General features: G+C 45.8%; 1 protein-coding gene across 1 annotated transcript in view; it reads right to left on the reverse strand.

The window, feature by feature from the left end:
• DSCAM (DS cell adhesion molecule) overlaps positions 1-26361 on the reverse strand; it is a 679278-nt gene that overhangs the window by 94220 nt on the left and 558697 nt on the right. Inside the window, exons 17-20 of the mRNA XM_069597968.1 lie at positions 22875-23115; positions 21087-21233; positions 12693-12848; positions 2704-2837 (exon numbers count right to left, since the gene is read on the reverse strand). Of these exons, the coding sequence (XP_069454069.1) occupies positions 2704-2837; positions 12693-12848; positions 21087-21233; positions 22875-23115 (678 nt within the window). The remainder of the gene's footprint in view (positions 1-2703; positions 2838-12692; positions 12849-21086; positions 21234-22874; positions 23116-26361) is intronic.

Here is a 26361-nt window from a genome sequence, read left to right on the forward strand (position 1 = left end):
AGAGACTGGAAATCCCTGGGCAAATCATTTATATTCCATCTTATAGACTTTTCCATTATGAGATCAGGCTAGTAACTCCTTTTTATAGGATGAAATTTGTAGGCTGGGAGGATGAGGACTAACACGGCACCCTAGGTCCACAGATGTGAGCTTGCTCAGCAAAGCCTCAGTCACTCAGAACTAATTCCAAATAAGCCAGCTGGGGGCTTTTAGTTTAGACGTAAAGAGTCAATTGCAAAGACAGATGAGAGTGAGCTGCTGGTTGTCCCTATACCTTTCTGGTTTCTCTCTAGTTTGTTGGAGTCAAATAGTAATTGTGAGTCCTATGGCAAATAGATGAAGGAATGACTGAATAAAAATAAAGAAACCCCACATTGAGAGAGTAGCTTTGACACATATATGCTACCTTGTATAAACAGATAGCCAGTGGGAAGCTGCTGTACGACACGGGGAGCCCAGCTCAGTGCTTTGTGATAACTTAGAGGGGTGGGATGGAGGGAGGCTCAAGAGGGAGGGAATATATGTATACATATGGCCAATTCATGTTGTTGTACTGCAGAAACTAACACAAGACTGTAAAGCAATTATCCTCCAATAAAAAAATAAATGAAAAAAAAAAAAAAGCCCTTCGAATGCTAGTGAAGTGTGGACACGCTTTCAGCAATAAGTTAGCATCTCTTTGGTGAATGTGATGCTATGTCAGGGCTGATGAACCTGCACAGGGCCCTCAGGGCTTGGCCTCTGAGCAGAGGAACGGGGCCACCCACTGTTGTCATCTACGCTGCTCTGTATCTCCAGACTTTGATGGCAGGATGTGAGGCAGGATTCAGCAGGTGAGAATTAATAGCATGTTTGCAACCAAATAAGGAAGTCACACAAGTTCTGAAACCCAACTGTGAGCATATTACTTCTAAGTCTCCACTTTAACTCCAGAGGTGCTGCTCTTGATGTATAAACAGCGGAACGTACAATTGATAATTTTCAGTGAGAGACGAGCCCCTGTGAGCCTCAGCCCCACTCTCCCCCTGGCTCCCCACTGTTAATCAACGTCACTTTTTAGGGGGCCACCAGGCCTCTGGACCCATTTAGATGCCAGACTTGGGAAAACATGCCATTTTAATTAAAAATTAACTACTAAATTAGTTCAGGAATGCTATTTAGTCTTTAAAAGGAAGGAAATTCTGACACATGTTACAGCGTGGATTCACCTCGAACACACTCAGTGAGATAAGCCAGGCACAGAAAGAAATACTATCTGATGCTGCTGATATGTAAGAGAGTCCTAGACTTTCTTGGGTTGGGAAGATCCCCTCAAGAAGGAATGGCAACCAACTCCGTATTCTTGCCTAGGAAATCCCATGGGCAGAGGAGCCTGCTGGGCTACAGTCCATGGGGTTGCAAAGAGTAGGACATTACTGAGCGACTAATACACACAGACTTGGGGTGGTTGCCAGGGCCCAGGGGAGGAGAAGTGGGGAGCTGGTGCATAACGGGGACAGAGTTTCAGTTTGGGAAGATGAAAAGAATTCTGGAGATGGATGCTGGAGATGGTTGCCCAGCAATGTGAATGGACTTAATGCCACTGAACCAAACACTTAGAAAAGGTATATTTTATGTTATAATATTTTACCACAATGAAGCCAAACTTAATTTGCATATTCATTCCACAAGCACTTATTGAATGGCTATGCAGGTCAAGTTTTATGCCAGGAGCTGGGAGATAGAAGGATGGACTGGATATAGTGCCTACCTCAGGAAAGGCCATAAACATTTCTGTGAAGACATCATCAATTTGATGAACCATTTTTTTGTTTTCTTTATGATGTCCTTCTTGGATATTCAATTTTTTATTGTTTGTTTAAGAAACAGTTTAACTCTGTAAGTATTATTCAGTGATGATATTAATGAAAATAAATACTGCACTTTGAAATATTAAGTACTCTAACTTTTAATTCTTCCACAATGAATGAAGCTAACTATTGTCCTTGGGGGCTTCCCAAGTGGCCCTTGTGGTAAAGAACCTGCCTGTCGGTACAGGAGACTCAAGTGGTAGAGGTTGGATGGCTGGGTTGGGAAAGGGCATGATAGCTCACTCCAGCATTCTTGCCTAGAGAATTCCATGGACAGAGGAGTCTGGTGGGCTGCAGTCCATGGGGTCACAGAGAGTTGGACGTGATTTAGCAACTGAGCACATGTGGGTACACACACACACACGCAGAAACGCACTGTACTTGGGAGGGTCACAGATTGTTGATAAAGTCCCTCATTTCTAGGACAACAGGGTTTTGTCTGCTGCTAAGTCTCAGTGGGAAATGGGCAGGGAAGGAAAGCAAGGTGGGAAGTGGAAAGCAGGCGGGGGAGGCATTTGAAGACAAGTGCAACAGCAAAATCAATAGGCGTTGTCCACTGGCTATCAATTAAGCCTTCTGGGTTTTGATTTTGATAAGCCAGCTGGCAGTTTTGTGGGAACTCACCCAATAAACAATAATTCCAAACAATTGTGTCCCTTGGAAGGATTCAGAAGTCTATTTTCAAATGAGGTGGTAATGAGAACCTTGCTTTGTATGTGGAGACAGCAGAGAGAAAAATAAAACCACTGGGAAGACCCAAGTAGGTGGAAACAAAAGGAGGATGACCCAGATGGGAGACTGAGGCTTGTTTCTGGAAGGTGCTTGAAAGGAACGGGGTGATTTACAAACTTACTGTGGGGTAGGGGTGTGAGCAGAAGATTGTGTACTTTCGGATGACGCCGTTCAGCTTGAGGGGCGGTAGCCACGACACGAAGACCATGGAGGCGGAGGCCGCTGCCGCCTTGACCCCGGCAGGGGGGCCTGGAACTGGAAAAGGAGGATATTTAGTCACAAGATGAGGGTCCTTCCCCGTCCCCCAATGCTGCACCCAACTCTGTCCCCCTACCCCATAGGACCCCACTGGCCTGGCCACGCTCTCTGCTGTGCTCTTCAGGAGTCAGTGTTGGAGTCTGAATTGTGTCCCCCCCAAACCTGTGCAAACTACAAACTAGTACCTGCCAATCCACCTCTACAAGGATTAAATCACGGCCACTGCAACTTCTGACTTTCAACACCCCTGGAAAGGAGTTCAATGTGGAAATCAGGAATGCGGCCCTCTGTGCTCTGGGAAGAATGGGCAGAACGAGTCTTCAGATAAAGCAGATTTTATGAGCCCACTTCTTGCCTCTCCTCATATCTAGAAAAGCACTAAAATCTTTCATGGTGATCTGCTCCTTATGACCAGCAGTGAGTCTCCGCCAAAACATATGTTTGATTGTGAGTAACTCCTTCACAAAAATCACATATACACTGGCCATCCCCCTACTTCTTTGGGGTGGTTTCTCAGAGCTATCTGAAAACCTGTCTCCCGAGATATAGTCCTCATTATGTCACAAATAAAACTTAATTCACAATTCTCACATTGTGCTTTTTTTTTCCCCAGTTGACACCCACATGTTGAAGCTCTAACTGTACTGCCCCAGAAAGTGACCTTATCTGGAGATGGTATCTTTACAGAGACAATCAAGTTAAAGTGGGGTCATTTGGGGGAGCCCTGACCCAGTGTCTTTGTGAAAGACACAAAGGCTGGTGTCTTTGTGAAAAAGGAGGTGCGGACACAGAGAGGCCGTGGCAGGGGGCAATGATGCAAAGACACAGGGAGAAGATGCCCTGCAAGCCGGGGAGCTGTGCTCCCTCCCAGCCCTTGGGAGGAACAGACCCTGGCTACAACTTGACCTTGACCTTGACCTTCCGGCCTCCAGAACCGTGAGAGGACACATTCCTGCTGTTGGGCCCCCAGTCTGAGGGACATTGCTACAGTCACCCTGGGTACTGACACAATGTCTCTCGGACCAGTGATCTGAGAACTGCATAAGCCCTATTCTTGGCCATGTCCCCTGAGAGCTCACTTCAACAAGAATCCTGCTCATTCAGTTTAGCCAGTGTGCTCGGTCACTCAGTCATGTCCGACTCTTTGTGACCCCAGGGACTGTATAAAGCCTGCCAGGCTCCTGTGTCCATGGGATTTCCCAGGCAAGAATACTAGAATGGGTTGCCGTTTCCTCTTCCAGGGGATTTTCCTGACTCGGGGATTGAATCCGTGTCTCCTGCATCTCCTGCACTGCAGACAGATTCTTCACTGCTGCTCCACCTGGGAAGCTGCCATACTACACTTGAAATTCCCACAAAGTCTGATCACCTTTGATATCTGATCTAAGTCTCCATTCTCTGTCACCCCTAGGTACTATCTGATTATCCTTATTTGCCTTCTGCAAAATTCTAGTGAGGCCAATTTAGCCTGAATGCCCTTCCTCCCTGATGTTTCCTTTCAGTCAGCTAAACATTTTATTTATTTATTTATTTTGGCTGTGCTGGATCTTTGTTGCTGTGTGTGGGCTTTCTCTACTTGTGGTGCACGGGTTTCTCATTGCTGTAGTTTCTCTTGTTGCAGAGCAAGCGCCTGGACCTCCTCTCTGCAGCAAGGTGCTCGTAGAGCTCACACATCTAACAAACATCCGAACACCCCGGCATTTCCACTCTTGACTCACAAACCTTAGAACTATCCTTTTCCAAACAGTTCACCACCTTCTCTCTGATGCCTCCCTCCTCGCCTAGCGCAGGGAATGGCATAGCCATCTTCTTGGTTGCAAGAGCCAAAACTAGAATTTCTCTTCCCTCCTCACTGCCTGTCACTGGACATGTAAAGTTGCCCTTTAAACCTCCATGTGGACAAATCCAGTCAGATACTGGGCTTTCTTCCTGGCTCTATGTCATTCCTTAGAACTGGACCCTATTTTAGGTCCCCAGATGTGGTGTGCATTTCCCATGTCAGGTCATTGACACATGATGACTGACAGCCTTAGGCTCCTCTTGCCTGGGGTCACTTCCCACCCTCCACCTCGTCCTTGACAACACTTACTCATCACTCATCTTCTGCTAACTCCCACTTTCTCAAGAAAGCCTTCTCTGCCACCAGCTTTGATGAGGTTAGGGCTCCAGGGTTCTCTGAAGACTCTTCTTCATGAGACTTGGGGTCGTAACCCACTCAGCAGTGACTGGTAAATATCTGACTCCCCCACCAGCCTGCAAACCTCACCAGGTCACCCTGTGGTCTACTCTGTCTCCAGGGCCCTGGCCAGTATCTGGAACATATGAGGTCCTCCAAGCAGACTTTCTAAATGAGCTCAGTGTGGCAGGCAGGGTTCTAAGACAGTGCCCAAGATTCTCACCCCCTGATGTACACACCTGCCTAATTACTTCCCCCTCCATGTGGGTGGTACCTGTCACTGTGATGGATGGATCATTCTCAAAATCAGGTTACATACTGTGCAAAGGTGAAGGGATTCTGCAGATATATTAAGGACACAAACAGCTGGCTTTAAGTTAATTGAAAGGGGAGTACCTTGGGTGGGCCAGACCTAATCAGATGAGCAGCTTAAAAGAGGATCTAGAGGTCAGACAGGGGTTGGAACTGTAGAGACAAGGTCCTGTGGGTGATGAGGGGCGAGCTGCCCCACTGTGACCACATGATCATGAGACCCTGCTGGGCCACATGACAGGGATAGGGGCATGGCCTCTTGGAGCCAAGAAGATGGTCTCAGCCCTGAGGTCACATGAAATGGATTCTGCTCAACACCAGTGAGCTTGGGCTTCCTAGGTGGCTCAGCAGGTAGAGAACCTGCCTGCCAATGCAGGAGACATAAGAGATGTGGGTTTGATCCCTAGGCTGTGAAGATGCCCTGGAGGAGAGGATAGAAATCTACTCCAGGATTCTTGTGTGGGGCTTCCCTCATAGCTCAGTTGGTAAAGAATTTGCCTGGAATGCAGGAGAGCCTGGTTTGATTCCTGGGTCAGGAAGATCCCCTGGAGAAAGGATAGGCTACCCACTTCAGTATTCTTGGGCTTCCCTTGTGACTCAGCTGGTAAAGAATCCACCTGTAATGTGGGAGACCTGGGATCGATCTCTGGGTTGGGAAGATCCCCTGGAGAAGGGAAAGGCCACCCACTCCCATATTCTGGCCTGAAGAATTCCATGGTCTGTATAGTCTATGGGGTCGCAAAGAGTCGGACACAACTGAGTGACTTTCCCTCTTTCTCATTCTTGCCTGGAGATAGAGAGGAGCCTGGCAGGCTACGGTCCATAGTGTCACAAAGAGTTGGATACGGCTAAGCATGCACACCAGTGAACTTGGGTGAGGACCTAACCTCAAGTGAGACTCCAGGCCCAGTACCCATGGTGATTTCAGCCTGTGAGGTCCTGAGTTGGGGGTACTCAGACAACGGTACCTGGACTCCTGACCCCAGGAAATGGTCAGATAATGAATTTGTATTTTAAGGTTTTGAGGATTTACTGTACAACATAGAAAATGCATCCATATAGTCCAGCCATCTAATAGTGTATCTTAATGTGAAACATCAATGTTATGGCTCTGTAAAAATACTGCCTTGATTTGAAGTAAGACAGAAGTCTAAGAATCTTACAGACACTTTGATCAACTTCATTTTTATCATCATCCTCTTTCTGGCCTCAATGATCAGCCATAGGCAGGGTTGTGCATGTGTGTGTGTGTGTGTGGTTTATGGCTTGTCTGGTGTGTGTAGTATTTGTGTATGTGATGTGCTTTGTGATTTGTGTGATGTGTGAAATGTGTGTGTATAGTATGTCTGCATGTGTATTATGCAAACGGTGTGTTTGTGTGTCTGTGGTGTATATGATACATGGTGTGTGTGCTGTATGTGTAATGTGTGTTTATAGTGTGTGTGCACATGTGTCATGCGTGTGTATGTGGTATGTGTGGTGCGGATGGTATGTGTCGTGTGAGTGCCTGTATGTGTGTGTCTGGTATGTGTGGTTTGTGGTGTGTATGCACTGTTTATGTGTGCATGTATTTGGTGAGTGTGGCTTGTGGTGTGTGTGGATTGTGTACATGTACATACTTGTCATGTATGTGTACATGATGTGTGTGGAGTGTGTGTGGTATGCATAGTGTAAGTACTCAATTGTGGTGTGTGTGTTTGTGCATATTGCATATTTGTGCGGTGTATGTGTATGTGGTATGTGTGGTGTGTTACGTATAGTGTAAGCATCTGTGCATTGTGCATGTCATATGCATGTACTGTGTGTGCATGCATGTCATGTGTGTGTGATGTGTGTTATGTGTGCACCTGTGTGTGCATGTGACCCACCAGCACACCTGGGCCCACTGGAGCCACGGCTCCACGTGGCTTCTCTGAGCCATGAGCAGGAGACGCGGGGCTGCAGGGACACACCCACGATGGGAGTATCCTCACACCACTCCAGGACGTCTGGCCTTTGCTCTCACAAGAGCTGTGGTTTCCAAACAGCCTTTAAAGTATCATGTGGGAGACCCATGTGTAACATGATGGAAGCGGAGGGGCTCTTCCTGAAGCAGAGCAGGGAGTCCCCCAAGGGCTTCCTGATCACCCTGGACACCTCTGGGGGCCCCAGGAGCCCGTGTGAGGATCCCCATGGTGCAGGGAGTTTTGATGCCCATAGGGTGGAAGGCCTCCTGGGATGTCCTGGTCTACTGTGTGGCTGTGTGTGTGACTATGGCACAGAGCAAATCCCAATCCTGCCAGCTGCAGCAGGACTCTGGAGCAGGGCTGATACAAAGCCTTCTGTGTTTCCTGAAGGGCGGCACTGCTGGTGGCTAGACAAATACACACACACACACACACACACACACATGCACACACACACACACAGAGTCTATCACTTCTAAGGTAAACCAAAGTGCAGTTACTCTATCATCCGAGAACACACCATCTGTGCCGTCCAGGGGATGCATGGCTCAAGATAGGAATGGCCAGAGGACTCAGAAATATCCTGATTCTGTTGCTTTCTCTCTTTCTCTTAGCTCCACTTTCAGATGTCCTAACAAGGAGACTGTTAACCACGCAGAAGGGACCAAAGACCACATATCACAGCTCCTGTTGACCTTCCCACATGTCAGTTCACAGAGCTCTGTGCACTGCGATGCGTTCAGTAAATATTAAACCATCTCTGTTTATACACGTGCAATGTTTACTTTGCAGAAAAGGATCAAGGCCGAATTACCTTATGCATACAGCATGAAAATAATTGGAAAATTATTAGATTGTGTTTGTGTGTATTCTGTTTCTCCGTGGCTTTGCTCAGATTACAATCTCAAGCAAATAAAATGGTATTAGGATTTCACAAACATTTTAGAATTCAGAATTAGTTGTCTTGTGTTCAGAACCAGAAAGCTAGATCCACAAGTAATCTTTTGTGGTCTTGAAGCAATAATAAAAATGCAAGTTCTCATTGACTGAACAGTTCTCACTGAACATTGGGAAGAGAATCTGAAATGTAAGCAATTCTTCCAGATCTCAAGAATGTATCCATGGACCATGTCTACGGTCCTGATGTATCTGAGACTTGTCTATGGGCCCAATAATGTGTCCAATAGCCTACATCACAGATGTATACGAAGGATCTCCATAATCTTGGAGAATATGACCAAGAATCTTTATGCTGCTGCTAAGTCGCTTCAGTCATGTCCGACTCTGTGCGACCCCATAGATGGCGGCCCACCAGGCTCTCCCATCCCTGGCATTTTCCAGGCAAGAACACTGCAGTAGGTTGCCATTTCCTTCTCCAATGCATGAAAGTGAAAAGTGAAAGTGAAGTCGCTCAGTCGTGTCCAACTCTTAGCGACCCCATGGACTGCAGCCTACCAGGCTCCTCCACCCATGCGATCTTCCAGGCAAGAGTACTGGAGTGGGTCGCCATTGCCTTCTCCAAGAATCTTTATAGATACTGATAAACTACTTCAGTTCAGTTCAGTTCAGTTTAGTTGCTCAGTCATGTCCGACTCTTTGCAACCCCATGGACTACAGTACACCAGGCTTCCATGTCCATCACCAACTCCCAGAGCTTGCTCAAACTCATGTCCATTGAGTCGGTGATGCCATCCAACCATCTCATCCTCTGTCATTCCCTTCTCCTCCTGCTCTCAATCTTTCCCAGCATCAGGGTCTTTTGCAAGGAGTCAGTTCTTTGCATCTGGTGGCCAAAGTATTGGAGCTTCAGCTTCAGCATTGGTCCTTCCAATGACTATTCAGGGTTGATTTCCTTTAGGATTGGCTGGTTTGATCTCCTTGCAGTCCAAGGGACTCTCAAGAGTCTTCTTCAGCACCATAGTTCAAAAACATCAATTGTTCAGCACTCAGCCTTCTTTTTGCTCCAATTCACATCCATGGCTGGCACAATTCTTCACCATTTCTAGACCGGTGAGTTTTTTGTGTGATTCTGGGAGATAGGCTTATTGTTATACCAGTTTTTCTGTCCTTTCCCCCAATCTCTACTCTGCTTCTTTTTGAACGTGCTAATGGTTTATCTCAAGTAAATATTGACACTCGGTTTTGCACTACTCTTTATCCGCTCACTACCACAAGTGGAATTCCTGACTCCTTCCTGGGGTAACTGATATACCTGAGGCAGGACCTTCCACAATCAATTGCATCTCCCCTTATTATTAGCACTGGATATGAAAGAAGGGAATAATTGATTTAAAAATTAGACTTTGGGTCTCAGGGCCAAGCTTTGAGATAGAACTCTATGATGATTTCTAAATTTGGAGGAGTAATTAAAAACTGATCCCAATGAGGGAGCAGTGGAGAGGCTTCCCCTTTCACTGGATTTCTGTACTTTCTTCTGAAAAATGCAGGTGTCAAAATTCATGTTGCCAATCAATTTGTTCTTTAAATACTAATTCTAGTGACATCTGTGTTATTGCTTAGCAATGCAAAAGACAGTTCCACCCTCGCTCTGAAGGAGTGGAGATCAAATAATCAAATGTCTAGTGTCAGGAACTGTCCCACTATGTGTCAAGCTAGGTGATGTTTGCACACATCAATTCACTTTCTAGATTTTAATTCTCTGCAGTCTGATTGACATGGAAATTTGGTACATGAAGATGGTTCAGTTCAGAGAAAGTGTGATAAGGTGCCTAAGTCCCCTGGGCAGCAGGTGGCATAGCAAACATCTTGATGAGACTCTTTGTTTACTGCATTTAAAAAATTAGGGACTTCCCTGGTAGTCCGGTGGCTGAGACCCCACACTTTCAATGCAGAGGGCCTGGGTTTGATCTCTGGTCAGGGAACTAAACCCCACATGCTTCAGCTAAAAGGTAGTGTGTGCTGCAACTGAAACCCAGCACAGCCAAATGAATAAATAAGTAAAAATTTTAAAAATTATTTTAAATTTAAAGTTTATTTTTAATTTTTAAAATTTATTGTGTTTTAAATTTTAAATTTAAATGTATTTAAAAATAAATTATTCAAATAATAATTTAAAGAATTAAATTATTCACTCAGGACATAGCTTTGCAGACATCTCTTTGAACCTGTGACTTCCTAATGGCATGGTATTTTGACCTTCAGTTCAGTTCAGTCACTCAGTCATGTCTGACTCTTTGCGACCCCATGAATCGCAGCACGCCAGGCCTCCCTCTCCATCACCAACTCCCGGAGTTTACCCAGACTCATGTCCATCGAGTCGGTGATGCCTCAGATTTCCCTAAAGAATCCAATAACTGAGCAAGATGACTGGGACCTGCCTATAACTGGGAATAATTACTCGTGTGTACTAGGAAGATTGGGGGTGATGAGGTTTAATCTGTGTGCAGGAACTAGAATGCAAGAAGGGCTAGTGAAGATGATGGTGGAAGGGTGGATGGATAGGCTGCTTCAAGGGCAGGGCTCGGTTCCCTGAGGGGAGAGCAGAGAGAGGTGCTGTGAACATCAGGGGAGTGTCCTTAGGAGACAGACAAGCTGAAGGGGAGAGTGTCTCCAGGCCTCCAAGTGCATGTCCCTAGCCTGTTCCCACAGGACAGTCATGGGGCAAAGCAGCAGCATTCTTATATTCTAGGTAGCAAAGGACATCGGGCTTCCCAGGTGGCGCTAGTGGTAAAGAACCCACCTGCCAATGCAGGAGACACAAGAGATGCGGGTTCAGTCTTTGGGTTGGGAAGATCCCCTAGGGGAAGGTATGGCAACCCACTCCAGTATTCTTACCTGGAGAATCCCATGGGCAGAGGACCCTGGTGGGCTATAGTCCATAGGGCCACGGAAAGTTGGACATGACTGAGTGACTGAACACACACACACACACTCACACACACACACACAGAGTAAAGGACATCTACTCTGCCCATACATAGGCAGTCATGAGCAGTGAACAATAGCTCTCCCACCCCTGCCCTGACCAGCTTCCTAGGGAACTTAGGCTTGAAAGAAGTAAAAAAAAAAAAAAAAATTGTGGAGCCAAAACAGCACAAAATTTAGGTATAGTGGTTGCATCTCAACCCTGGCTCTGGTGTAATTCTGAACTCCAATCTGGAAAGTTCCACACAGGTATCAATTTGACATCAGTTGCCCCTTCCTTTATTAAGGTGGAAACTGCTTTTTCACTATTGCTATAATATGTTTGCTCATGCTTCATCACTCAGTAATGTCTGCCTCTTTGTGACCTCCATGGACTGTAGCCTGCCAGACTCCTCTGTCCATGGGATTTCCTAGGGAAGCATACTGGAGTGGGTTGCTATTTCCTTCTTCAGCTATAGTATGTATCAGAAGTCAAATTATTCTTTAGCACATTTGGATAAGGCACCCCAGGCTTTCCCTTAAAATAAAAAATGATTTGCCATACAGTTTTTGTAGGATGGGGAAACAGCCATATAACAAGTCCAAACTGCATGGAATGGTAAGATTAGTGATCTGAGAAATGTGCTATAATTAAAATTTTACTAAATTATCATAAACCTTTGTAAAAGTGAAAGTCGCTCAGATGTGTCCAACTCTTTGTGACCCCATGGACTATACAGTCCATGGAATTCTCCAGCCAGAATATTGGAGTGGGTAGCCTTTCCCTTCTCCAGGGGATCTTCCTAGCCTAGGAATCAACCTGGGGTCTCCTGCATTGCAGGCGGATTCTTTACCAACTGAGCTAGGAAGGAAGCCCCAAAAACCCTTGTAAGAAATTTTTAAAAATTAACATGAAATTCTCAATTGAGGGCTTATTTTAATGTTACTCCAATAGGATGATGTAGATTATCACACAATTTTTAAGTGGAGAGATAGAATTGGTCAGAGCTTACAATGTTAGCTGAAGAGTCACTGAAATTGTTCTAATGGGCATCCCCGGTGGCTCTAGTGGTAAAGAATCTGCCTGCCAGTGCAGGAGATGTAAGAGACGTGGGTTTGATCCCTGGGTAGAGAAGATCTCCTGGAGCAGGGCATGGCAACCCACTCCAGTATTCTTGCCTGGAGAATCTCACAGACAGCAGAGCCTGGTGGGCTACAGCCCATGGGGTTGCATAGAGTCGGACACAACTGAAGCAACTTCCCACGTGGCTCCCCAGAAAAGAATGAAAAGTTATAGTGGAAGAGAGAAACAATGGGTAATCAAACAAAGGTGACACCGGAAGTGTGGTCTGAATCATGCTGGAATATTCTAGGAGGGCAACAAAGAGTTTTCAAGGAGCCACGTCAGGAATCGGTGGGTGAATTAACCCTCTGACCTAGCCTTTCTGACAATGGCTCCTTCCTGGGAATGTTGCCACATGGCATGAGCCTTCTGTGTGTCCCCTGGAGGTTCAGATGGGACCTGAGCCCCCCACAGCCTGCCCCCGTGCTCACCATCCTCTTTGGTCCGGGTGAAGATCTGCTCGCTCCGGACACCGTCTCCAGCCCGGGTAAAGGCCAGCACCTGGATGCTGTAGTTGGTGTATTTCTCCAGCCCATCCAGCTCTAGGGAGGGCTGTGTGGTGGTGACGTTTTTAATCTCGCCCAGCTCTGGAGGACAAGAAAACACAAGCATGTTACCATGGCTGTTGGCATGTTCTTATTGCTGCCCAGTGCTGGGCCCCCATCAATCACTCCCTGAAATCACTCAGGGGTGTGGGCACAGCCTTCGTGAGATACTGACCCTCTGCGGTCTCTTGAAAAACATCTGCACCAAATTGCCACAGAGTGCCAGGAAGAAAAGAAGTCTGGAAAACAGCAGTTCAGTCCAGTTAAGTGTTATAAACCCAATGCCAACAGGCCCGTCCGGAACTGTCCCCAAGCAGGAGTAACCCAGCAGTGTTCCCTGCATACTGGCCCCAGGAAGCCAGGACCACATAGGCTCACTGCATAGAGATACTTGTAACTGCTCATTAAGAAGCTTCTACAAGTCGAGCTTAGTTTTCTGGTTAACATAAGCAGACTCCTTTAAGGTACATGTGTTTTCTAGCACCTAACTTAAACTGCGGTGGCCCAGCACACTCCTCCTATCACCTGGAGTGAACCCCTTGCCCACATGACAGGCTGATGTGTCAGGAACGCGTCGTCAGCTAAAAATGCTTTGTGTTCTGCAGCGGGATCAGATAATGACATGCAAAGATGGAACTTCATGCTGGCCTGCCTGAAGCCCATGACGCATGGCAGCTTGAGAAAACTCACAAGGCCTCGGGGAATACCGGCAGGGGTGCTCTGGATTTAGAAATGAGCCATTGGCAGAGGAGCTGGAGGAGGAGAGAGGGGCCAAAGAGCTGCCCACCTTTAGGGCAAGTGGTCATTGGTGGAATGTTTGGTGCAGCCTGACCCCTGTGCCTGGTGGGCTGGGAGAATGGGGGTGGGAGATGGGCCAGGAAGGAGACCTCCTTGGTGTCTGGTCATCTCTGCACATGATGTGCCCACAGTGCACACAACACTCACAACAAGCTGTCCCGCAGTGTCTCTCGCTTTCTCTGGCCTCAGGAAACACAGCTGACACGCCACGTTGCTCCTAAGGTGCCCTGCGCTGGGTTCCCATGCTAACTCATTCACTCAACACGAATATCCTTTTGTTTCCACTGGCTGTTCCTTTTACAGGAGGGGAAACTGAGGCAGAGAGAGGCTCAATGTCTTTGCCAGGTCACGGATCTGAACGTAAAGGCTGAGAGTGTGGGCTGTGGCACCGCATATGGTGTGGCCGTATGCCCACGGTCCACACTCGCAGCTACCCCCTGAGGACCCTGGGTGGATGCATGTTGGCCGGAGGAACTGGATCTCTGCCAGCCTGGTTTTACCTTCTTGCTCTTTGTTCTTCTCTCTCATCCTCCAAGCATGTTGTATGGACGTTCGGAGATTAGTGGTCAGTTATTTTGTGGTTATGGTGACTATGAATGTCTGTGTTTACCTTTTGTCATCAAAAGGTGATATCAGGGCTGAACTGGACACAGTAGGAAAGCTGAATTTCAAATAAAGCAGGCGGTAGTCGAGGTTTGTCACTCCCATGCCAGGGACCCCTAATGTTTGATGACCGTTGGGATGGGAGGGGAGAAACAATGGGTCTCAGGCATGGCCCCAGACCCAGTAGGAGCCCAAGGTCTGTTTCCATCATGAGCAGCTCATGGGCAAGTTCTGGAGGCAGGATGCTTTGCTGGGGGGAGAGCAGGGCCAGGGTGTAGCCCCCCAAAGATGCCTGAGGTCCAGTGTCTCCTGGGGGCTACCAGCCAGCGGCAGACTTCCAAGGGCCACAATTGAGAAGTCGCAGCAGATGGCTAGTGAAAATGAGAAGAATGTTTGCTCCTGTGTGGTCCCCGTGCACTTGGAAAGTTGACAATCATTACCCTCAGATAGGTTAGAAATGCTTTCCTGTGAAAGAACAGTCTTTCCTAGGTGGCCATCTGACCTCTTTCCGTTACACTTTTCATTTATAATTTTCATTTTCCTGAACATAGATAATATAGGTCAGTGGGAGTAGCATAACTCAAATGCTTATGAAATAAAATGCAAGTATGGTTCTCCTCAAGATCTTTCCAGATTTAGGAAATTTTATATTGTGACAAAGATTATGCCAAAGAAGGGCAATGCCAAAGAATGTCCAAGCTACCGCACAATTGCACTCATTTCACATGCTGCCAAAGTAATGTTCAAAATTCTCCAACCCAGGCTTCAATAGTATATGAACCAAGAACTTCCAGATGTTCAAGCTGGGTTGAGAAAAGGCAGAGGAACCAGAGATCAAATTGCCAACATCCGTTGGATGGTAGAAAAAGCAAGAGAATTTCAGAAAAACATCGACATCTGCTTCACTGACTATGCTAAATAAAGCCTTTGACTTTGTGGATCACAACAAACTGGAAAATTCTTAAAGAGATGGGAATACCAGACCACCTAAACTGCGTCCTGAGAAACCAGTATGCAGGTCAACAAGCAACAGTTAGAACCAGACGTGGAAAAACAGACTGGCTCCAAATAGGGAAAGGAGTACATCAAGGCTGAATATTGTCACCCTGCTTATTCAACTTATATGCAGAGTACATCGTGAGAAATGGCAGGCTGGGTGAAGGACAAGTTGGAATCAAGATTGCCAGGAGAAACATCAGTAACCTCAGATATGCAGATGACACCACCCTATGGCAGAAAGTGAAGGGGAACTAAAGAACCTCTTGATGAAGGTGAAAGAGGAGAGTGAAAAACTTGGCTTAAAACTCAATATTCAAAAAACGAAAGACATGGCATCCAGTCCTACCACTTCATGGCAAATGAATGAGGAAACAATGGAAACAGTGATGGACTTCATTTTCCTGGGCTCCAAAATCACTGCAGATGGTGACTGCACACACAAAATTAAAAGACTCTTGCTCCTTGGAAGAAAAGCTATGATAAACCTAAAGGCTATGGTTTTTCCAGTGGTCATATATGGACGTGAGCGTTGTACTGTGAAGAAAGCTGAGCATAGAAGAATTGATGCTTTTGAACTGTGGTGTTGGAGAAGACTCTTGAGAGTCCTCCCTTGGACTGCAAGGAGATCCAACCAGTCCATCCTAAAGGAGATCAGTCCTGGGTATTCATTGGAAGGACTGATGTTGAAGCTGAAACTCCAATCCTTTGGCCACCTGATGCGAAGAGCTAACTCATTGGAAAAGACTCTCATGCTGGGAAAGACTGAGGACAGGAGAAGAAGGGGACAACAGAGGATGAGATGGTTGGATGGCATCACCGAGTCAATGGACATGGGTTTGGGTGAACTCTGGGAGTTGGTCGGAGAAGGTGATGGCACCCCACTCCAGTACTCTTGCCTGGAAAATCCCATGGATGGAGGAGCCTGGTGGGCTGCAGTCCATGGGGTCACTGGGAGTCGGACACAACTGAGCGACTCTACTTTCACTTTTCACTTTCATGCGTTGGGGAAGGAAATGGCAACCCACTCCAGTGTTCTTGCCTGGAGAATCCCAGGGACTGGGGAGCCTGTTGGGCTGCCATCTATGGGGTCGCACAGAGTGGGACATGACTGAAGTGACTTAGCAGCAGCAGCCAGGAGTTGGTGATGGACAGGGAGGCCTGGTGTGCTGTGGTTCATGGGGTTGCAAAGATTGGGACATGACTGAGCAACTGAACTGAACTGAACTGAAAGTGAGTGAAGTCTCTCAGTCATGTCCAGCTTTTGTGACCCCATGGGCTGCAGCCTACCAGGCTCCTCTGTCCACGGGATTTTCCAAGCAGTAGTACTGGAGTGGGTTTCCATTTCCTTCTCCAGTGACAAACCTAGGCAGCATGTTAAGACAGAGACATTACTTTGCTGACAAAGGTCTGTATAGTCCAAGCTATGGTTTTTCCAGTAGTCATTACGGATGTGAGAGTTGGACCATAAGGAAGGCTGAGTGCCAAAGAATTGGTGCTTTTGAACCGTGGTGTTGAGAGTCCTTTGGATTGCAAGGAGATCAAACCAGTCAATCCTAAAGGAAATCAACTCTGAATATTCATTGTAAGTACTGATGCTGAAACTGAAGCTCCAATACTTTGGCTACCTGATGAGAAGAGCTGACTCACTGGAAAAGACCCTGCTGCTGGGAAAGGATGAAGGCAGGAGGAGAAGGGGATGAGATGGTTGGATGGCATCACCGACTCGTTGGACATGAGTTTGAGCAAGCTCCAAGAGATGGTGAAGGACAGAAAAGCCTGGCGTGCTATAGTCCATGGGTTTGCAAAGAGGTGGATATGACTAAGTGACTGAACAACAACCAAAGTCATACACACACACTCACACAATCAGGGAAAACGTAATGCAACTCAGGAAAGGGGCTCCTGGGGGCTGTGTGCCGGGCTAGTTATGAAAACCATACTACATCATATGACCTCGGTTTTAAGTTTTTCGTTTTTATCTTTATGAAGGGCCCAGGGTCTCTATGTCACAGGGGAAATATGACCTCTAATTATAGCCCAGGGAAGGCATGCCGAAGGGGCTGGCTGTTTCTGGGTGAGATACCGTGATGCAGAAGAGAAGAGTTAAGAGGAGAAGGGCAAAGTGGGGTACCCTGATCTTTTCAATACACCGGATCATGAATTACCACACTAATTGGAATTAGTGTTTGGATGTTGACTCATACTGGGGTCCACATTATTTGGGTGACTGAATTTATCACAAACCATGAATAGGCCTGCAGTCCAAACCCCTATTTAAAATTACCCCCAAGCATTTTTAAAAATCCCCAGAGCCCCTGAATCAACCACAGAAACACCTCATTCCCTCTGTTTCAAGGGCATTTTCCTGACCAGCCCATGTGGAAGAAGTAAAAAGGTGAATTATGAAAAAAGCCAAATGCAAACAGCGCGCTTCATCTGTTGTTGGTTTAAGCTCCCGATCTTCTTTATGGCTTAAACATCAATTTCTATCAATTACTTTTCAGTGCCAGTGGAGTAATTTACAAATATGTATATGGGACTGTACAATGGAGATTAACACAACATTGTACATCAACTATACTTCAATAAAATACATTTTAAAAATATACGGCAAGAATAGTGTTCAGTTGAAGTCATGAGTAAAACAATATAAAATGAATACAGAAAAAGAAATTCATAAACCATACTATTTATAGTACAAAAGTTTTTTTAAACTTTATGTTTTAAAGCAAAATACTTTTTATGTGTTTATTTATACCCTCCCTGATTCTTAAAGGGTTTTCAGGAAGAAATCAAAACCAGGTGGAAATAACTCCCCCCGCCCATCTCCCTGACTTGCCAGCATCACACCAAAAGCCCAGTTTGGCACCTAAGTGTTGCTCTGATTCAGAATCTGTCTTTTTTGTCTGGAAGAAAGAGAGGAGGGTTGAAAAGCAGTTGGATTCAGATGAAATGGGGCCAGTTTCCCAAAAATCTCAGAGAAGCTGCTTCTGTCTTCAAAATTCTTTGACTTTCAGATAATAAAATACTCAGAAATTTCATGGACATATTGTATATTTAACTGTCCTAGCAAGTGACTTAACCATTTTTGTTTTATCTGGTCATATTAGCAAGAAGAAAATGCTTTTTTATGCATATTTTTGAAAGTATTTGGGGAAAATACTAACCACAGGGGTAGTAACAATGTCTTTCTCAGCCTGCCTGAGCCTGAGTGTGTGTGTGGTGTGTTCTCAACCTTAGCAGGTGTAACCTTTACACAAACACTATGTGTTCTGTGTCTGTGGGTACCTCGGAGCCACAGTCTCAGGAGTTCGTGCAGGAGAATCTATGAATTCCATGACATTCCCTGCTAATTCCCAAATGTTAGCTCTCAGGGGTAACAGATAAAATGTGGCTGCTCATAGCAGGCTTACATTTCTGAGAGTTTTTTTCTTTTGGAGATTAAGTGTAGAACTCATACATTAGGCACTAAATCACATCACCTTGGTCTTCATAGAAGGAGTAGAAGTATTTTTAGAAACTATATGCATTTCCAAGCATCCTTTATTCAAAGTCTTTAATTTTTAAATATTCAAGTTTTTAAAGCTTTGAAATATATTGTTGACTAGACCATACTAACCACATCATCCATCATAGAAATAAGATGGTAATAGACACAATTAGCAAATATGAGAAATGGGAAAATATGATGAATAGTCAGCACTAGATTATGGAAATATTTCCAAAAAGAACAAAAAAGGAACAATCTTAGTATAATTTAACTTCAGGTATGTCCATTAGGGTGTTTAATTTAATCTGACTCAACATGAGGATTAGAATCAGAACAAGAAATGATATATTACGGTACTATGTCAGTAAAATAGATAATTTGCAATTCTTTTTAACGCTGTACTTTACATCTTGGGCCTCCCTGGAAGATCAGATGGTAAAGAATTCGTCTGCCAATGCAGGAGACATGGGCTTGATCCCTGGGTCGGGAAGATACCCTCAAGAAGGAAACGGTAACCAACTCCAGGATTCTTGTCTGGAGAATCCCATGGACAGAAGAGCTACAGTCCATGGTGTCATAATGAGCTGGACACAGCTGAGCAACTAAACAACATACTCGACGTCCATGGGATTGTTAAAGCCCTTTTTGGGGGATGAAGTGAAGTGAGTCATCTGTTTAACTCCGTCCCTCGGTGGGGCTGTCTGTGCCCAGAGAACCACTGGGCTCGTGGTTCTCTTTTCAGAGCATCCTTCCCGTCTCACTAGACTAGAGCATCCATCTGAGAGGAGCTGCATCCTCAGCGTCCGGCAGGAGCTTCACACTGAGAAGATGCTCAGAAGGTGAAGCAATGTCTCCCCCTGCTGGCGCTGTGCAAAGTGCTACCCTGGACTCCAGGAAGAACTGGGGCTGATCCTCAGCTCTGAGATGCAAGTCTGGTTACAGACATAAACAGCTCAGTCAGCCTCAGATCCAGCTGTGTACTTAGCACATTTATTAAGCTGCCTTTGCTGAGGTGTCCTCCACCCTTTATTCTCGCACCATGGCAACCCACTCCAGTATTCCTGCCTGGGAAATGCTATGGATAGAGGAACCTGCGGGCTACAGTCCATGGGGTCATAGAGTCGGACACAACTGAGCTACTGAGCACAAGAGCAGATCTCTGCAGCCTCTGAGGCCCAGTGTGTTCTGTTTACCTGGGTCGTCAGAGCAGACCCAGGTGGGCCTGAGCAGGAGTGGGAGGTGCTCCAGGGACCTTGACTGGGACCATCAGAAGGGCTGAAAGAAGCCCCAGACAAGGGTGGGGAGGCACCTTGGGAGCTGGGGGTGATGGAAGGAGGCTGTAAATAGGGCCTGGGGAAGGATGCAGGCATGGGAGGCCCCAGCCTTGGTCCACAAGCAGAGAGCAGGGCCTTTCCTGTTAGGGGTTGTAGTTCAGGGTGAGCCTGTCCTGCTTGTGGAGTGGGGCTCAGCCTGGCTCAGGGGCACCTACCCTCTGCAAGCGGAGAAACAGAGCCATGTTCTGCTGAGACGCTTGGAGCCCCAGTCTTGCTATCCTCCGAGCTGACCCTCTCTTGTGCTACATCCTGCCCCTAAACAGGAGGATTTTGTCCTACAACTTGAAAGCAAAGAAAGAAAAGAAAGAAAGAAAGAAAGAAGAAGAATGAAGAAAGAGAGGATGGAGGAGGGGAAGAAAAGAAAAAGGAGCCAAAACCTCGCGGGGATAATAATACCCTCTGGTTCCAGTACCCTTCCTAAACCCCTTCCAGTTCAACTACAGGAGCTCACGGACTTTCCCTACTGAGTCCTGTCAGGAACAGGAAGGGGTCAGTCTTTTAGGACACACGTCACGTAGAACTTTCTAGATACAGATCAAGGTTTTGGTGCTGCCTGCAGAGGCTTGACATAGATACTCATAATTAGGAAAACACTTCTATTCCTAGATATCCCAAGTGCCAGCCACCCCCTCCTATCCTTCAAATTTGGAAAGTATATGATGTTTTAAAAGGGCTTCCTGGGTGGCTCAGCAGTAACGAATCCGCCTGCAATGCTGGAGACACAGGCTTGATACCTGGGTCGAGGAGATCAACTGCAGAAGGGAATGGCTACCCACTCCAGGATTCTTGCCTGGAAAATCAAATGGACAGAGGAGCCTGGCATGCTACAGTCCATGAGGTCATAAAAGAATCGGACATGATTTAGGGACTAAAACACCAGCACCAGTGTTTTAAGCAGCTGTCCACACCTGTTAAAATGTCAGATATGAGACAGGAACAGAACAGTGTGAGGAAGGAGGAAAGTAGTCAGAGATAAAGAAGTGCCCAGCCTGTACCGAATCCCAGGGCAGGAGGGGGCAGGTACAAATTCCATCATCCGTCGTTTAATCCTCTTACCTCCATCCATGAGGTTGGCCCAGTAAATGACTCTGAACCCCTGGAGAATTCCATTCAAGGCTTCCTTGGAAAGCGTGGACCAGGATATTGATATGCTTTCTGGTGATGTTGCTATGGCTTGGACATTTTCGGGGGGGTAACTGGGCACTGAAATGAGATAATTAGACTCTATAAAAACTGATACTGAATAAGCAACATGAGTTTAATATTTCAAAAGTGCAAGCAAAAGAAAAAAAAATTGCACTCAATCCCCCAAATTAAGGGGGAAAATGAGTACCACTTTCCTGTACAAATAGGATAACTCGGTAAAATACAATGACTTCATAAGACTTCCAGTGTCTCTCTTTGCAGGATAACTGCTTCACTTTCAAGCAGCTCGCCCCTGGCTTAGAGAGTTGAGAACACTTCTGACCCTATTGCATGAATTAAAGACCATTGCTGGTCTGGCTTATTTCCCCAACATTCTGGCAAACTACTGTGAAGATGAGGTGGTTAGATGGCATCACTGACTCAATAGACATGAATTTCAGCAAACTCCAGGAGATAGCTGAGGACAGAGGAGCCTGAAGTGCTGCAGTCCATGGGGTGGCAAAGAGTCAGACAAGACTTAGCAACTGAACATCAACAACAACACAGTAAGTTCCCTGGTGCTGAGCAATGTCTGGAGTGTGAATTAAAAGCTCAAAAGCAGACATGTTGCACTTACTGCTCAAACCCCAGCAGTGCCCCTTTCAATCCTAGACCACCCATCAGAGGAAAGAGAAAATGGGCTAGGATAGAGGCTAGAAGGACATTTCACATCGAGTTTATGCAAACCTTAAACATCATTACTGGGAAAGGGGGGAAAATAGTGACTGAATCATAAACATCAATGAAAAATAAACATCAAAGTGCAAACCCAGAGGCCTGTCTAACCACAACTGCAAGGACTATGAAGATGGAAAGAAAATCCTAGATTTCCATTTACTAGCTCTCCCTATAAAAATGGTCAGGAGTTTTTTTTTCTCAGTTGTTCTTTAGGTCAGAAATTATAGATGCAAGTTACCACTTGTGTTCTCAAAGCACAAGAGGTAACTGCCATGCCAGCCTTCTTCAGGAAAATCTGCCACCTCCTGCTACAGCTATCTTGGTGTTTGGCCTCTGCACCTGAACGATGATGCTTCTAGACACCCTGATTTTCTCTTTTTTAAATTTACTTATTTTAATTGGAGGCTAATTACTTTACAATATTGTAGTGGGTTTTGCCATACATTGACATGAATCAGCCATGTAGACACCCTGATTTTCATGCACTGCGGGAGAATGTGAGCTTTTAGGCTGTCAACGTGGGAGTGTATAGTAATTCCCTTTGGCCACTAGGGGGCGTGCGGTCACCGTGAGATTTGCTCCCGGAAGCCTGCTCATGTCTGTTCTCTGGTCTTAGAATGCTTGAAAATAAAAAGCAATGATTAAAAAAGAAGAAAGAGAGAGAGGGGGGTGAAGCCCTCCTTAACGTTGACTTATGAGAAATTTTTAGAAAATCGAATTTCTACATTGTGCCCAGACTGCTGCAGTCATAGGGAGAGGCTTGGATTCACTTGGCAGAAGTCCACCTCTTGCGCTTGAAATGCAGGAGAAAGATGCTGAAAAGGGAGTGGATTTGGCTTTTCCATGAAGATGTATCCAGGGCGCCGAATCCAGGCAGCCTGCGAGTTAATTAGGACACGCTTCCCGCTGGAAGAAAGCCCCGGTCCCAGCCGGCCAGGCTGACATCGCCCCTGCACAGCCTGCAGGGGGCCAGGCACCTACCGTCCTCGAGGGTGGTGGTGATGATTTCCTGAGAAGAAGGCCCCGTCCCGGCCCGGTTGCAGGCCTGCACCACCAGGCCATACTGGGTGAACTTGTTGAGGTTGTCCAGGGTGTAAATCTCACTGTCCCCCGTGGTGTCGATACTGATGATGTTGAATTGGAAGTTGCCGCCGGTGCTGTACTCCCGGTAACCAATCTGGTAGCCACGGATAATCCCATTTTGCAAATGTTTCTTGGGAGCCTAAGCAGGAAAGAGAAGAACAAATACCATATATTAATGCATATATGTGGAATCTAAAAAAAAAATTGGTACAGATGAATCTGTTTGCAGGACAGGAATAGAGATGCTGCCACAGAAAATGAACATATAGACACAGGACGGAATGAGAGGGTAGGATGAATCGAGAGAGTAGCATTGACATATACAGATAGATAAATAGAGAGCTAGTGGAAGCTGCTGTATATCACAGGGAGCTCAGCTCCGTGCCCTATGATGACCTAGAGGGTTGGGAAGGGGGCAGAGAGGTTCAAGAGGGAGGGGATATATGTACCATGTAGCTGATTCACACTATTGTACAGTAGAAACTAACATGACATTATAAAGCAACTTTATTCTGATTGAAAAAAATAATACATACAGAAAAAAAGAATACTTGAGGTGGGACAGGAGATAAACCAGCGCCTGCCTATATCGTAGGGAGACAAAAATGAAATTGAGTAAGTATGAAAATCATACAGATATGGCAGTAATAATAGCAGCTATAGCAGCCAACTCATTCCTAGAGGATGCTTGTGGCCAGGCGCTCTGCCTTCACTTGCATGGATACACCTGGCCCTCGCCACCGCCTGGGACACAGCACCTCGGGACCCTCACGGACACAGGAGGTCACGCAAACAGCAGAGATAGGAGAAGAGTCCACTGCAGCGCCTGGGCACCCAGGCCCTCTGTCAAGCTGCTGGGCTGCTGGCTTCTCTAAGTGGTGGTAGAGTTTTAAAAGACAGATTGAGTTTGCGGCACCTCAGCCTCCATCAACCATCTTCTCGTGAGACTGATGTTCATGTGTTCACCGAGCAAAACCGACTGAGCTCCACTCTGCTACATGGTCCCCGGCACTGGAGAACGGAAGTGATTTTTTAAAAAAGGTCCCTGCCTGCATGGAGCTTACACTCTAATGGAATATTCCAGAATAAAGGTGTTTCCAGGTTGAAAGCTGAATGTGAACGGGAGTCCACCCCTGGCAAGAAGGCAAATCTCTTTTCTTAAGGTCTGAGTCACTCTGGAATCATTTTATGGTGATTTAAGCTGGGCAAGGGAAGGCTGGAGCTAGCTTCTCTCTGAAAAGGATAAAGGGGTCAGTCTAGTAGAAGACAGAACAGTTTTCACTGCTATGTTGAATTTATTTTTTTTTTTAAGAATCCAGACTATTTTCAAGTATGTTTTAAGAACAACATCAAAGTGATGCTCTATAGTGACAAAGGTATTATAAGTTTTCAGACAATCAACAGATATACGGGTATATGTGTGAGTATGTGTGTATATATCTGTATTATGTCTGTGTGTGCATATGTATGAGCATATATGTGTATGTGTGTGAATGTGTCTGTGCGTGTGCATGTATTTCAGTACAAGCTGTGGATCTCTCAGGGCTCTGAAAAGCTTTCTCAGCCCTGAAAATGTCTACAGCCCCGCTGGAGAGAGGAAACAAACACTTAGGAAGCTGTAGAGAAATCTGAAGTGCCCAAGTCTGTGGCAGTGGACAGGAGGCTAGCAGGCGTCCAGGAAGTGGTGAAGTGAGAGCGGTCTGAAGCAGTCAGAAGATGCTGACCGCAGGCGGGCCTGGAAGGACGGCCAGGGCTCCGGAAAGGGGGGGAGGGCGTAGGGTGAGAGAGAGACTGAGCAGCAAGGATGGACGGTGGAGAGAGACGAGGAATGCACAGGGGTGAGGAATGGCAGGCAGAGAACAGACAAGGTGGATCTGCCCCGGGGAGGGGGGAGTCGGGCGGGGCAGGCCTGGGGGATCGCCCTGGACAACCGACAGGAAGAAGTTCATGAGCAGACAGCAGTACAGATTCAGCAAACTTCTGTGGACTGCTCATCATGCTGGCTTCCTCATGGAATGAATGTCTCTGCTGTCTTTAGGACTTTGTCTGAGTTACACAAGAGCAGTAAAATCCCATCTTTTTTCCAAGCACATTTCCTCATTTATTGTTTTCTTGGATCCCACTGTTTTTCTCAACAGCCCATTGGGTTTCATGCATTTACACAGTCTAAATAGATATCAAAAAAACAGCCCTAGAAACCATCACTTCTGCAGTCAAGTTGGAACTTACAGACCTTGATGTAAAAGCTCACACCTTTTTTATCCGAAGCGGATGTCTGTGCTTTCCTGTTTTGCATCGATCACAGCTTTTCATCTTGCTCTTCGCTTTGCTAAAAATCACATCTAAAGATTTCCGATTTTGAGACTTCCATTACCTGGAATTTGTTTTACCTCAATTGCTTAACCAATTAACCAATTAACAATTTAACCAATTAATAAAATTAATATCCCTCCAAAAGCCATGGATAAATCAAATATAAAACAAAGACATTCTTCCTATTTCACATAGCTTTTTCATATATCACTTAGCCAAATGTGAAGATTTTTTTTTAATTTGTAAGTATTCTAATTTTTCAATATGACAATTTAAGGCTCCCTAAGATGCTGAGTCTGGATCCCAGGACAGGAGCTGTGGAGTCTGATCAGGTAGGAGGTAAATACCCACAAGAGAGTGTTTACACAGAGCACCCAGTTCTGCCGAATCTTCTATAAGCAGAGGGCCCTGCTGGCTGACATTTCCCTTCTTGGATTTAGGGGGATTGATCACACCTGTGATCTGGAGCACAGACAGGTGGAGATATCTTCCTTTTTTCTCTCTCCATGGGTGAAAACACACTCTAACTAGCTTAAGTATATGAAAGACAATACAGAGGTTTTTGTCCTGTTGAGTTTAAATATTTTGTATAGAATAAATATAACATTCTTTACATTCTTCATAGAAATACATTTTAGTCCTGCTAATTCTGCAGCAGTGAAGGAAATGGCAACCCACTCCAGTGTTCTTGCCCGGAGAATCCGTCTCTGGGGTCGCACAGAGTCGGACACGACTGAAGCGACTTAGCAGCAGCAACAGCAGGAAGGTTATTTTTGCTTATTAGGTTCTTCTGCAAAATATCTTGTAGAAAATATTTTTTATAATACTAAAAGTATATCGCCAACCTTCCTATGTAATTGCTATTCAAATTTTGATAACATTCCTATCTCTCTAAGCAAAGTTGAAATTTTTGTTTCCCACATGGTCGTCTTCATACTCTGCAGTTTGGTGTCTGATTTTTTTCATTTAATAGGCTATTATGATCATATTTCATGTTTATGGTCTTTAAAAATCATATGCCATGTTTTATTGAACCATTTTTCCATTGCAAGGGATATTGTTTCTTGTAACA

Source organism: Ovis canadensis, chromosome 1 (genome assembly GCF_042477335.2).
Source record: "Ovis canadensis isolate MfBH-ARS-UI-01 breed Bighorn chromosome 1, ARS-UI_OviCan_v2, whole genome shotgun sequence".
NCBI classification, from domain to species: Eukaryota; Metazoa; Chordata; class Mammalia; order Artiodactyla; family Bovidae; genus Ovis; species Ovis canadensis.